Source organism: Mirounga leonina, unplaced genomic scaffold, assembly GCF_011800145.1.
Source record: "Mirounga leonina isolate KUSES-001 unplaced genomic scaffold, KU_Mleo_1.0 Mir_165, whole genome shotgun sequence".
NCBI classification, from domain to species: Eukaryota; Metazoa; Chordata; class Mammalia; order Carnivora; family Phocidae; genus Mirounga; species Mirounga leonina.
This window is the reverse complement of record NW_023270415.1, coordinates 45720030-45735410: the sequence shown is the minus strand read 5'-3', so window position 1 is coordinate 45735410 and position 15381 is coordinate 45720030. Positions and strand designations below refer to the sequence as shown.

At 34.9% G+C, this 15381-nt stretch overlaps 1 protein-coding gene across 4 annotated transcripts in view; it reads right to left on the bottom strand.

Moving 5' to 3' along the window:
- The window catches only part of VPS13B (vacuolar protein sorting 13 homolog B), a 767339-nt gene that overhangs the window by 362954 nt on the left and 389004 nt on the right, over window positions 1–15381 (bottom strand). For all 4 annotated transcript variants that reach the window (XM_035011614.1, XM_035011613.1, XM_035011619.1 and 1 more), the window contains one exon: window positions 9891–10111. In XM_035011614.1, the coding sequence (XP_034867505.1) occupies window positions 9891–10111 (221 nt within the window). The remainder of the gene's footprint in view (window positions 1–9890; window positions 10112–15381) is intronic.

Below are 15381 nucleotides of genomic sequence, written 5' to 3'. Positions count from 1 at the left end.
AGATAGTAGGAGGGGAAGAATGAAGGGGGGGAAATCGGAGGGGTAGAGGAACCATGAGAGACGATGGACTCTGAAAAACAAACAGGGTTCTAGAGGGGAGGGGGGTGGGAGGATGGGTTAGCCTGGTGGTGGGTATTGAGGAGAGCACATTTTGCATGGAGCACTGGGTGGTATGCACAAACAATGAATCATGGAACACTTCATCTAAAATTAATGATGTAATGTATGGGGATTAACATAAGAATAAAAATAAATTAAAAAAATAAAAAAACTGTTCAACCTTATTAATAATCAGGAAAATACAAATAAATGTAAATAATATGAACTGTCAATTCACAAATGCAATGGCCAATAATCATTTAAAAAGATGCTCAAATATCTGGTTTTATTCCCCTTCAGCCTGAGAGACTTCCTTTAGGATACCTCATAGAGCAATACTACTGGTGATAGATTCCTTTATGTGAAAATGTCTTTATTTGGTCTTTATTCATAAACATGTATTTTTTTTTAATTTAGAATTTTGGGTTGAGAGGCTATTTTTTTTTCTCTCACAATTTAAAGGTGTTGCTCTTCTGACCTTTACACTCAGAAGAAGTAAGCTAACAATCAAATCTTGGTTCTCTTGTACATAATGCGTTATTTTTCTCATAACACTTTCAAGATTTGCTCTTTATCTGTGGCTTTCAACAGTTGCATTAAGATGCGTGTAGGCATGGCCTTCTTCATGTTGTATGGGCCAAGAGCAGGCCACCCCACAATGGGCCACTGTGACATGAAGATTATATCGAATTAAAAAACAATCAAAAATGGGGCTCCTGGGTGGCTCAGATGGTTAAGTGTCTGCCTTCAGCTCAGGTCATGATTCCAGGGTCCTGGGATGGAGCCCCGCATCGGGCTCCTTGCTCAGCGAGGAGCCTGCTTCTCCCTCCGCCTGGCGCTCCCCCTGCTTGTACTCTCCCTTTCCCTCTTTCTGGCAAATAAGTAAATCTTTAAAAACAAACAAACAAACGAAACAAAACCCAGCAGATTCAGGAAAAGCTCTTTACCTCCCCCAACAACTGCATCAAAGAATTTAGGTGGAGGACCTGCTTCAGGAAGAGAACTATGACCACAAAGAACTACAATATGATATGAAGGAGGTATGGTAGATAGGGAGGAACGTAGCAAGGCCTGTTTGATCAAATTCCTCTATGTCCCATTATTTCTGAGTGGCCCAGCAAACATTAACTTACTAAACATTTATTCTTTTTCATCTTCCTGTAAATTGTATTCCTTTCCTCTCAAGTCCCAGACCCCTATTCCTTCTCCTTAGTCCAAGATGACATACATATCTAATTTTGCCTATCTTTGGAATTTCCATTTCTTATGGATTCCCCACACATGTTATTTTTGTTATTGTTTCAAGTTTTTATTTTATTATTTATTAAAGATTTTATTTATTTATTTGACAGAGAGAGACACAGTGAGAGAGGGAACACAAGCAGGGGGAGTGGGAGAGGGAGAAGCAGGCTTCCTGCGGAGCAGGGAGCCTGATGCAGGGCTCGATCCCAGGACCCCAGGATCATGACCTGAGCCAAAGGCAGATGCTTAATGACTGAGCCACCCAGGCGCCTCTCAAGTTTTTATTTAAATTTGAGTTAGTTAACATATAGGGTAATACTGGTTTCAGGAACAGATTTTAATGATTCATCACTTACATATAACACCCAGTGCTCATTATAACAAGTGCCTGCCTTAATGTCCATCACTCATTTGGCTCATCCCCCACCCACCTCCCTCCATCAACCCTCAGTTTGTTCTCTATAGTTAAAAGTCTTTTATGGTTTGCCTCCCTCTTTCCCCCCCCACCTGCCCCTATGCTCATCTGTTTTGTTTCTTTAATTCCACATGAGTGAAATCATATGGTATTTGTCTTTCTCTGACTTAATTCACTTAGCATAATAGACTCTATCTCCATCTGCGTCACTGCAAATGGCAAGATTTCATTCTTTTTGATGGCTGAGTATTATTCCATTGTATGTATGTATGTGTATGCCTATGTTCTCCTCTAGGATTTTGATGGTTTCCTGTCTCACATTTAGGTCTTTCAACCCATGCACATGCTATTAAATTTGATTTTCTGTTAATCTGTCTGATGTCAATTTGATTCTTAATTCACCTAGAAGGACCTTGAAGAGACAGAATATTCTCCCTCCTCGACAGTGTGTTTATCTTATTCATCTTCATTTTCCTCATTTCTGGATTAGGTATGTAGTACTGGACTTGCAGTACTCAGTAAGTATTTTTCTACACATGGGAAAAAAAAAAATCAAATCATCTCTTGTAACTTTGACAGTATCCAGAGGGAGTCTGGAAGCCTATACTAAAGCAACCACTCACAAGAAAACAGTTTACTTGGAGTCTCTCTCTCTCTCTTTTTTTTAAGTAGGTTCCACGTCCAGCACGGAGCCCAACATAGGGGTTGAACCAACAACCATGAGACAAGACCTGAGCCAAAATCAAGGGTTCAACACTCAACCAACTGGGCCACCCAGGTGCCCCTGGAGTCTCATTTTTAATCATTAAAATTTAGGCTAACCTGGCACACAAGAATATAAAATAGTATTAACTCTTTACCAAATCTTTGAGTACACAATGATTCCTCAAAGTGTTTTGTGGCTTCCTAGCCCTTCGGAAACACTGCTAAATTCCACCAGGATATTTATAACAATCTACAAAGAGGGTCTCACATTTTATATCAGAGTCAATCTAAACTAACAAAATGGCATTCATATAGCATTTCAGAGTTCATAAGGTGTTTTCACAACATTTCATAAATATCTCACATAAACTTCCCGACAGTCCTGTGATCAACTTTGGTTATAGAAGCTGGTAATAATCAAACAGAAGTTGGTTTATAATGACTTATGAAGAAGACAAAATTGGAATTAAATGAATAGATAAAAATTATTACATTTTGGGTAAAGGGATTCTTGAGGCATGAGGTTCATTCAGCCTCGGTTTATTTCTCAAAAATAAAAGGTCTTGGTATTTGGGGCGCAGCAGCAAGGAGGCTCTGGGAGCCAGGTGATGGAGGTAACGACAAAAGAAGGAAGGAGACATGAGAAGGAAACACTAGACCAAAACTAAGCTCTATCTAGGTGATGACTTTGTTTAGAACCAGTTTATAAAAACAACAACAAAACCTGAGCTCGATTCCAAACAAAGTGGATGTCCACTAGCTCTAGGCTTGAGCCACATTACATTTAATTTACATTTAATTCACATTACATTACATTTAATAAGATTCCACAGAAATTGTGATACTACTGAGTATCTCAAAGTAAAAGAAAATTTTTTAAAAAGATGTGCTATGGTGAGCGCTGTGAATTGTGTAAAACTATTGAATCACAGACCTGTACCTCTGAAACAAATAATACATTATATGTTAAAAAAAAAGAAGATAGTAGGAAGGGTAAAATGAAGGGGGGGAAATCGGAGGGGGAGACGAACCATGAGAGACTATGGGCTCTGAGAAACAAACTGAGGATTCTAGAGGGGAGGGGGTTGGGGGGATGGGTTAGCCTGGTGATGGGTATTAAAGAGGGCATGTATTGAATGGAGCACTGGGTGTTATACGCAAACAATGAATCATGGAACACTACATCAAAAACTAATAATGTAATGTATGGTGATTAACATAATAAAATTAAAGAAAATAAAAAAGATTAATAGTGGCTTCCCAGGTTAAACAATAATGGTAATAAAATTTATTCTCCGCTAGGACAGCTATGGATATCCAGAACATGTAGAGTAGGACAATCCTCTCAAGGCTAAAATGACATTCATAAGTTCCTAAAATAGAAGGTCTCTGGTGGACGACTCCAGGTAACAGTTAGCTATCATATAAGGATTAACCTACTACTAAATATAAACTATGAATATAAAAAATTTTTCTATTTTCTCCAGAAGTTTCTTCACTTGGCATAGTGATTAATATTCTTCCACAATGTTGCATTTTATCAATAATTGCCTGAGTAGTATTATATTGTATGGATAGGCCATAATGTGTTTAATTATTCATCTATTGATGAACATTTGGGTTGTGTTCAGTTTTAGCCTATACAATAAAGCTGCCAAATACATCTGTGTAGAAGTCTCTGCATGGACATATATTTTTGTTTCTCTGAGGAAAAAACTTAGGGAGGAATGACTAGGTCATATGCTAAGTGCACGTTATTTTTTTTTCAGGAATTTCCAAGTTGTTTCCAAAGTTGTGTAATTTTCACATTCCCAGCTACAGAATACAAAGAGTTCTAGATGGTTCACAATGCTCATTGTTTTTATTTTAGCCAATCTAATCAGTGTATAGTGGACTGTCTTCATGTTTTATTTTGTTTTTCCCTGATGAATAATGATGATGAGCACCTTTTCATGTGCTTACTGACCAGTAACATCCTCATTGGTAAATGTTTGTTCAAATCTTAGCCCTGGTCTTTGTCTTCATTTTATTTTTTTTAACTGTTCTTTGTCGTCATGTTATCAAGTAGAAAGCATTCTTTAAATATTCTAGATAACAGACTCTTGATTTCAGCTCAGGTCTTGATCTTGGGTTTGTGGGATCGAGCCCTGCAACAGGATCCCTGCTCAGCGGAGAGTGGGCTTGAGATTCTTTCCCTCTCCCTCTGCCTCTCCTGCCCCACACACGTGCTCTAATAAATTAAAACTGTATTGAATAAACCTTTCTCCTAGTGTATGGTTTTCTGCTATCTTACTATGTCTTTCAAAGAGAAAATGTTTTTAAACTTGATTATACCCAGTATCACGATCAATTTGGGGAGAGCTGCCATTTGAACAATATTGACTCATCCAATCAATGAACAGGTATATCTCTCCAGTTAGGTTCTTTAAATTCTCCCAGCAATGATTTCTGGTTTTCAAGGTACAGGTCTTGGACATCTTTAGTCAGATACATTTGTTTATGTTTCTGGGGACCTTATATAAATGGAATGGGTTCATTCCATTTTCCAATTGTTTCCTGCTACTATATGAAAACACAATTGATTTTTATTCATTACTCTTGTCTCCTGCAACCTTGATAATTTTATTAACTCCAGTAATAGGTTGTTAATTCCTCTAGGATTTTCTATAAAACATTTTATCATAAACAAATAGATCTTTACTTCTTTCCTTATCTTTATGCCTTTTAATTTCCTTTGTTTGGTTTATTGGAATGGCTAGGACATCCAGTATGATACAGAGCAAGTAGTAAAAGCAGGCATTCTGGGCTTTTTTCATATTTTAGTGGAAAACAATTCAGTATGATATTAAGTATGATATTTCATTTCCTACATATATCCTTTATCAGTTCTGAAAAATTCTCTAATATTTGTAATTTGCTAAGAGTTTTTATCATGAATGGGTAGTTAAATTTTATCAGATGTTTTACCTGCATCTATGGAAATTATCATAGGATTTTTCTCACCTCTTTTACTTGATATGGTGAATTCTACCAAATAATTTTTGAATATTAAACCAAACTTGAATTTCTAAGATGAATCCTACTTTATCACCATTTTTTAACTTTTTTATGTACTGCTATATTGATTTGCTAATATTTGATTAAGAATTTTTACATCTATTTTCATGAGGGATATTGATTTCTAATTCCTTCTTTTGTAAAGACTTTTTCAGAATTTGGTAATAGGTTACTGGCTTCATAAAACAATCTGGGAAGAAATCCTTCATTCTCTATCTCTGGAAAAAAAATTTGTGAAAATTTCCTATATTTTCCCCTTGAATATTTGATAAAATTCACCCACTGGGGCCTGGACTTTTTTTTAAAACTTATTTTGATAGCATATTTAATTTCTTTTATAGATAAAAAAGGATATTCAGATCTACTTTGTATCATTTTTTGTAAAGTTATTTTACAGTAAAAATTTCTATTTCATCTAAATTGTTACACTTGCTGGCATAAAGTTGTTCATATTCTATTATTCTTTTAAAGTCTATAGGATCTTTGTGATAATGCTCCTCCTTCATTCCCAATATTGGTAATTTGTATTTTATCTTTCTCTCTTTCTTTATTGTACTAGTCATCTCTGCTCTTTTATTGTTTTTGACCTTTTACTTTTTTTTTTTTCTTATGTTAATCCCCATACATTACATCATTAGTTTTAGATGAAGTGTTCCATGATTCATTGTTTGTGCATACCACCCAGTGCTTCATGCAGAATGTGCCCTCCTCAATACCCACCACCAGGCTAACCCATCCTCCCACCTACCTCCCCTCTAGAACCCTCAGTTTGTTTTTCAGAGTCCATCGTCTCTCATTGTTCGTCTACCCCTCCGATTCCCCCCCTTCATTCTTCCCCTCCCGCTACCTTCTTCTTCTTTTTTCTTAACATATATTGCATTATTTGTTTCAGAGGTACAGATCTGTGATTCAACAGTCTCACACAATTCACAGCGCTCACCAGAGCACATACCCTCCCCAGTGTCTATCACCCAGCCACCCCATCCCTCCCACCCCACCCCCCACTCCAACAACACTCAGTTCGTTTCCTGCAATTAAGAATTCCTCATATCAGTGAGATCATATGATACATGTCTTTCTCTGTTTGACTTATTTCACTCAACATAATACCCTCCAGTTCATCCACGTTGTTGCAAATGGCAAGATCTCATTCCTTTTGATGGCTGCATAATATTCCATTGTGTGTATATATATATATATACCACATCTTCTTTATCCATTCATCTGTCGATGGACATCTTGGCTCTTTCCACAGTTTGGCTATTGTGGACATTGCTGCTATAAACATCGGGGTGCACGTACCCTTTCAGATCCCTACTTTTGTATCTTTGGGGTAAATACCCAGTAGTGCAATTGCTGGATCATATGGTAGCTCTATTTTCAACTTTTTGAAGAACCTCCATACTGTTTTCCAGAGTGGCTGCACCAGCTTGCATTCCCACCAACAGTGTAGGAGGGTTCCCCTTTCTCCGCATCCCCGCCAACATCTGTCGTTTCCTGACTTGTTAATTTTAGCCATTCTGACTGGTGCAAAGAAGACATCCAAGTGGCCAACAGACACATGAAAAAGTGCTCAATATCACTCGGCATCAGGGAAATCCAAATAAAAATCTCAATGAGATACCACCTCACACTGGCCTTTTACTTCTTTTGGGTTTATCTTGTTCTTAGTTTTCTAGAGTGGAACTTTAAGTGAATGACTTAAGATCTTTCTTCCTTTCTAATGTAAATATTTAAAATTATGTTTTTCCTCTTAAGACTACTTTACTATATCCACTTTTTTTATTATCATTCAACCAAAACATTTTCTTATGTCCAAGTGATTTTGTCTTTGATTCATAGATTATTTAGAAGGATGTTTACTGTCTAGATATATAGTTTTTTTTTTATAGTTTATTACTTATTTCTAATACATTTTGACTATGATTAGATAACATACTTTATTTTAATCTCGTAAACAAAATGAGACAATGTACACCTGAAAAAAATGTGTAGTCCATGTTTTTTAGATATGGTGTTCTATGAATGTCAAATGGATCCAGGTGAGTTTGTAGTAATTTTCATTCTTCTAGGTCTCCGATTATTTATTTTTATCTGGTTGCTTTATCAATCGCTGAGAAAGGTGTTATAAAACTTCCCTATTATGTCTGTGGTATTTATTTTTCATCTAGTTGCTTTATAATTGCTGAGACTGTAAAAAGTTCCCACTATGCAGCACGGAATAGAATCATCTGTTTTTCTCCTTTAATTCTACCCATTTTTGTTTCATGTCATTATTTATCTCTGCTAATACCCTTTTCCCTTTTGTTTATTTGATATTAAAATAAGCAAGTCCAGCCGTCCTATGCTGTTTGTATGGTATACTGTTCCTATGCATTTATTTATATTATATCTATTTCTTTATGTTTCAAATGCTTCTCTTTTAAGCAATATATAGTAGAGTCTTGCTCTATAAATCTTTGCCTTTTTAAAATTTTTTTAAATTTTTTTTTAAAGATTTTATTTATTTGAGAGAGAGAGAATGAGAGAGGGCACATGAGAGTGGGGAGGGTCAGAGGGAGAAACAGACTCCCTGCCGAGCAGGGAGCCCAACGTGGGACTCGATCCAGGGACTCCAGGATCATGACCTGAGCTGAAGGCAGTCGCTTAACCACTGAGCCACCCAGGTGCCCTAAATCTTTGCCTTTTAATAGGAATAGCTGGACCAGAGGTCAGCAAACTTTCCCTTAAAGGGTCAGATAGTAAACATTCTAGGCTTTGTGAGCCATACTGTTTAAGCAACCTCAGACAAAATGTAAAACTGAGTTTTTGTCCTGCAGGCTTTTGTTTGCTAACTCATGGTCTAAAGACTCTTGGTTAACATCATTAACATTTAACATTGTTGGTGAGAATAGCTCAGCTCTACCATTTTATTTATTTATTTTTGTTACAAGTTTTTATTTAAATACTAGTTAGTTAATATACAGGGTAATACTGGTTTAGGGAGAATTTAGTGATTCATCACTTACATAGAACACCCAGTGCTCCTCACAACTAGTACCCTCCTTAATACCCATCACCCATTTAGCCCATCCCCCACCCACCTCGCTCCATTAATCTTCTTTGTTCTCTACAGTTAAGAGTCTCTTATGGTTTGCCTCCCTCTCTTTTATTCCCCCCTTCCCCTATGTTCACCTGTTTTGTTTCTTAAATTCCACATATAAGTGAAATCATATGGTATGTCTTTCTCTGACTTATTTCGCTTAGCATAAGAGACTCTAGCTCCATCCACGTCACTGCAAATGGCAAGATTTCATTTTTGTTTCTACCCTGTTTTTAAACTGTTACCATTTCTTGACTTCTTTAGATCATTTGAATATTTTTTGGTATTCCATTTTAATACATTTGTTGGCTTTTTGGCCATATCTCTTTGTATTTTTGCATTTTATTTTTAGTAGTTATTTTAGAAGAATAATATATGTTGAAAAACTTTCAAAGTCTAGTTAAGAGTTTACACTGTACCACTTCACATGATATTCAGAAATCTGGCAGCCATTAGGTCCCTTTAATCCTCCATTAACCAGATAGGGAGAAGAGAAGAAAGGAGGATGGTATCAGTAAGGAGGCTCTATGAAATATGAAATAATATTTGAACCCACTTTAAAAAAACACACTCTAAAAACTGGCTTAATTAGTGGCTTGTAACCACTAATGCTGAGATAAACATAGATTTACCAATATTGACCTGTTGGATCCAATGCCTACCTAAAAAGAATTGTTTTAAAATATAATTTCAAATAGTATTCAACACTGACAATCTATGTAGAAAGTATACCACAGTCTGCTTAAGGTTAAAGAAACAAGTTAACTACATGCAATTAATAATTTATATAAATCCAGGAAACTGAAATTCATATTAAATTGTAACAATACAGAATTCAACATATTTGGCTTATATCAACTGAAATGTTATGGGATTAGCAAAATATATTTCCTAAGTAGTAAACAGTGCTTTTTTTTTAATATTACGTGTAGAGCAAAAGAAGTTCTGAGTGAGAATCTGGCTGAAAATTATATTTGATCCATTCAAAGGCTCTTCCAGTGTGATAATAAAGTAGTCCTTCAGTGTTTAAACACTTTACATCTGCAACTGATTTCATTCTTTCAGTCAAAGGATGCATTTATGCTGCCACCATTACATTTTCAGAAGAGTTTAAGTTACAAAACTTGAGAGAGCTTCAAAGCAATACTTAATCTAACCATTCTGATCTTGATGGCTCTGTTAAAAATAATTTAGGACACTAAACAGAAGAGAAACCCTTTACAAAATTGATAACAATTGTTCTTAAATCACATTATTTTAAATTTTCTTTCATAAATCAACTATACTAACCTGAGGGTTCGAGCATTTTATCTGAAGTGACTCTAGGTCAACATGGAGACAGACAACAAATGAATGCCTTGTATCAGGTCCTGTAGCAAGTAGTTTTTGAGATGTAACAGCTAGAGTAGAGGTACAACCCATAGGTTCCACTAGGCAAAGTGTCACTTGTTTTCCGAAAAGGGTATACATGCTGAAATGATGCAAGTTGATAGTCCAAGGAAAAGCATTACCTGGTAACAAGGACAAAGGGGGTAGAGAAGCACACGTATAAAAATATAGTTGTCACTTGACAATAAGGTGTCTATCATCTATTTTTGAAATAGAAAACATTTAATACAGCATCAAAAAAGCGACTATACCAGAGACCAATGTGCTAAACAATTTATATGCTGTTTAAAAGTAATTCTGACAAATGTTTATATTTGTATTTATTATAATATACTACATATCAATAATCCTATACATCATAAAACATAAAGAAATAACATACAGAAATAGAACGGAAGGAAATGAGAGAGATAAATAGAAGTTCTAACTTCCTCTTCCTTCACCCTGGTGGGCTGCATTGTGCAACTGCTGGGGATGTATTCATTATACCTTGGAGATCACAGATCTAGCTGAGGAATAAGAGATGAAAAGAATAAATAATCTGTTATCGTTTATTGGACTGCCTGCATCAAAATCACATGGGTGCTTATATAAACCATAGATTCTTGGTTTCTAATTCAGACCTTCTTAATCAGAATCTCTGGGGGTAAGACCCAAGATGCATTTTGGTATCTTCCGCTGGTGATTCTTATGTATAATATGTTATTTTGAAATAAAATATACTTGATAAAAAATAAGCACTCATAAATATCAGGAGTAAAAACAAAATTCCTTTCCTTCTTTTATACTTTCTTTTATTTATGTATCAGAGATTAATTCATTAATATAAATTATGAGATAAAACTATTTTTTAATGCAGCTATAGATAAAGTGCTTTGTGAAATGATTTTTTCAAATATACTCAGTATTGGAATATTTATCAACATTTATTCTTGAGCTGCCAACTAATGCAAAATAGGTTCCTATGATTTGCAGTTTTGACTTTGCAATTCTACTAGCACCTGTAAGAATAGATATTATAGACATCTTTATGAGGAGCTAAATAATTTTTAAGCAAATTGAAAATACTTATTTTCTAAATAAAGAGGTACTAGTACCTCACTGCAAATAAATTAGAAAATATGATATATAAAGAATAATCAAAACCAGTCCTAAACAAACTAGAAAATATTATATAAGAAGAAAAAACTTGTCAAAATGGGAGGTACTGATAATCACTGAAGATAAATTAGAAAATATAAAAAGAAAAATCAAAACTAGTCAAAACCCTGTCACTCCCAGTAATAACTATTAACATAACTAATATTTCCTTCAAGTCTTTTATTTCCCTACATTGTGCTGGATATGCCCACACAGTTAGAAGCAGGGTCACAGTGTAAATACCAAGTGAATTACAAACTGGATCATACTATATGTTTATACATACACATACATTATATATGGAATATAAGTAATAATTTGAACTATGGTGATATTAAGTAGATGCTACAAGGTAGGTTTTTATAAGTATGAATACTCAAAATGTCTTGACCAAATATAGTTCATAAGATTAAAATTAGAATCTTTGAAATTGAGACTTGGATACTAGAATGAATCTAGCTACATAGTAGGCCACAATAACTTGACTGGAAACAATGAAAACTGCATAATAGTATGTGGTCAGCACTGTGGCACTCTGCCTGTCTTAAGATTTAAAATATTTGCCCCCAAGAAAGAATGACAAACATTAAATCATCTGTAACTAATTCTAAAATTTTTTAAAAACCTACTCAAAGTTCCATGCTATTTTACAAAATAAACTTTTTGCCAAATGCCTTAAAATATTCTGGAATGATTTCAGGTTACATATTTTAAAACTAGTAGTGAGCTATATATAGTTTTTCAAATTTTATGTTATCCAAGAAATGCTAAATTGTGGGTATGTTGAATGAAGAGCACCAAATTTAAATTTGTTAAATTAAAAATAAAATCCCAAATGACATTAGTACTATCTCAGGTGTGTCTCTGCTTCTCCTTTGGAATGAGACCAATAAATTGAAATCCGTTTTATCATATTCTAAGTCTTAAACAGAATCTTTTAAAACAATACTTTACACCCATTTATTTAGTCTGCAGATTGTCTTTTAAGAAAAAGCACACTCTACATGTAATGACAAAAATTCCCACAATTAATCATTGTGAAATAAATTATCAAAACACAGCAAATCATTAGCTGCACAAGTATTCCTTTCACATACATGTACACACAAAATAAAAACACCTTACCTATTTAAAACACTGGGAATATAATATTCTAGAGGCTCCCTAAAAGATGTTCAGACGTCCGTGGCAGGCCAGAACCACGAACTATTCTGAGACTTCCAAGACCAGTATTTTATACTTTAATTGTAAAGTTCTAATGCTGTAACATGTTTTATTTTAGATAAACTATTGTTGGCAAAATTCAGAAATTTTCAAAGTATCTAAAGAACAAGAAAAATGAAAAACAAAGAAAACTTATAATTCCATTTCTGTGTAAATTTGTGAAAACTCTATTATTGACAGAGAAAAAGATACCCAATAAAGTAATTATCATGAAAATGACAAACACACACTGTTTTAATTCAGATTAAATAATTTGGAAGAGCATGAATATGACTGAGCTGTGGGGAAAAATAAATATATAAAGAAAACTCAGTAAGACCATGCGCTACATGTATCAAAAATGAGGAAGAGAGCACTGGAGTTTATTAGATAATATTAATTTACAACCGAGAAAAATTTTAGAAAGTATACACGGTGGATTTCCTTACATTGTATGACATGTTGCTGATTTTGCATGATACCAGAAGCAGAATATAAAAAACTGCTTTAGATAACAAAGAAAATTATATATGTATTATACAACCAAACACTCAAAAATTTTATTATCAATGTTGGGGTCAGTGAACAGTGACTAATTACTAGACCCTCATCATACAAATTTAATTTATAATCTTGAATCTTGGTGGATAATGATTAATATTTTGGAAAGGGAATCAGTTTTTCCCTTTCTAAAGATACTCTACTAGACTACAGGAAAAAGTATATACACTTGGGGCCAACGTGAATCACTTTAGAAACTTCAATGTGGCAAATAAGAAAGTAGGTCAATATTGGAGATACTCTCATTTTTCTTTGCTTTCTTAACCTTAGTCATTGTCTTCAGAAACAAAAAAAGTATCTTCTACTTTTTTCCATTATGTTCCACAATCCAGTATGACTCAGGCAGTTTTTTATTTCAAATATGAACTGGTATAACAGAAATATTTTACTATCTACTGTGAGGTTAATACTTTGGAGACAGATATATTATATTCTGCAAATATAAATGAGCCAAAACTGCGAACACTGTTTTCCCAAACTACTTAGCACTTAATTGATTTAAGACAGTTAAGATAAAGGGTTCTTTAATTCTATGTGATGTTAATTTAAGTAATGGGTACTTTCAAGGAATGAGGCATTAAAAATAATATGAATATAACCAATTTTCCTGGCAGAGAGCAGCCAAAATGCCTAGAAGAGAGGTAAATGAAAATGAGTAACCTATAGATTTATTTGCTCCGCAACCAAAATTCTCCATTTTGGAACAATATTAAAAACACAAATAATTGGCAATTAAAAACGGGGAGAGGATGCAGCAACTTCTTCCTAGAAACATCACCAAAGGCAAGGGAAGCAAGGGCAAAAATGAACTATTGGGACTTCATCAAGATAAAAAGCTTTTGCAAAGCAAAGGAAACAGTCAACAAAACCAAAAGACAACCGACAGAATGGGAGAAGATATTTGCAAATGACATATCAGATAAAGGGCTAGTATCCAAAATCTATAAGAATTTATCAAACTCAACACCCAAAGAACAGATGATCCAATCAAGAAACGGGCAGAAGACATGAAATGGGCAGAAGACATGAACAGACATTTTTCCAAAGAAGACATCCAAATGGCCAACAGACACATGAAAAAGTGTTCAACATCGCTCGGCATCAGGGAAATCCAAATCAAAACCTCAATGAGATACCACCTCACACCAGTCAGAATGGCTAAAATTAACAAGTCAGGAAACGACAGAAGTTGGCAAGGATGAGGAGAAAGGGGAACCCTCCTACACTGTTGGTGGGAATGTAAGCTGGTGCAGCCACTCTGGAAAACAGTATGGAGGTTCCTCAAAAAGTTGAAAATAGAGCTACCGTACGACCCAGCAATTGCACTATCGGGTATTTACCCCAAAGATACAAATGTAGTGATCCAAAGGAGTATGTGCACCCCAATGTATATATCAGCAATGTCCACAACAGCCAAACTATGGAAAGAACCAAGATGTCCATCGATAGATGAATGGATAAAGAAGATGTGGTATATATATATATATACAATGGAATATTATGCAGCCACCAAAAAAAAAAAAAAAGAAATCTTGCCATTTGCAACGATATGGTTGGAACTGGAGGGTATTATGCTAAGCGAAATAAGTCAATCAGAGAAAGACATGTATCATATGATCTCACTGATATGAGGAATTCTTAATCTCAGGAAACAAACTGGGGGTTGCTGGAATGAAGGGGGTTGGGAGGGATGGGGTGGCTGGGTGACAGACATTGGGGAGGGTATGTGCTGTGGTGAGTGCTGTGAATTGTGTAAGACTGTTGAATCACAGACCTGTACCTCTGAAACAAATAATACATTATATGTTAAAAAAAAAAAAAAAAGAAGAAGATAGTAGGAAGGGAAAAATGAAGGGGGGGAAATTGCAAGGGGAGATGAACCATGAGAAACAAACTGAGGGTTCTAGAGGGGAGGGGGGTGCAGGGATGGGTTAGCCTGGTGATGGGCATTAAAGATGGCACGTACTGAATGGAGCACTGGGTGTTATACACAAACCATGAATCATGGAACACTACATCAAAAAAACAAATAAATAAATAGAGAAAAAAAATGGGCAGAGGATCTGAACAGTTAGTATTCCAAAGAAGACATACAAATGACTAACACATATGTGAAAAAATGCACAATATCCCTCATAATCAGGAAAATGCAAATCAGAACCACAAGGAGATATCACCTCACACCAGTAAGAATGGCTAGTATCTAAAAGACAAGAAATAATAAGTGTTGGCGAGGATGTGGAGAAAAGGGAGCCCTTGTGCACTGTTGGTGGGAATGTAAACTGATGTAGCTACTATAAAAAACAGTATGGAGACTCCTCAAAAAATTAAAAATGGAGTTAACTTATGATCCAGTAATCCCACTACTGGTTATTTATCCAAAGAAACAAAAACACTAATTAGAAAAGATATATGAACCCCTATGTTTACTACAGTATTATTTAAAAGTCAAGATATTCAAACACATTCTAAAAAAAAAAAAAACCAC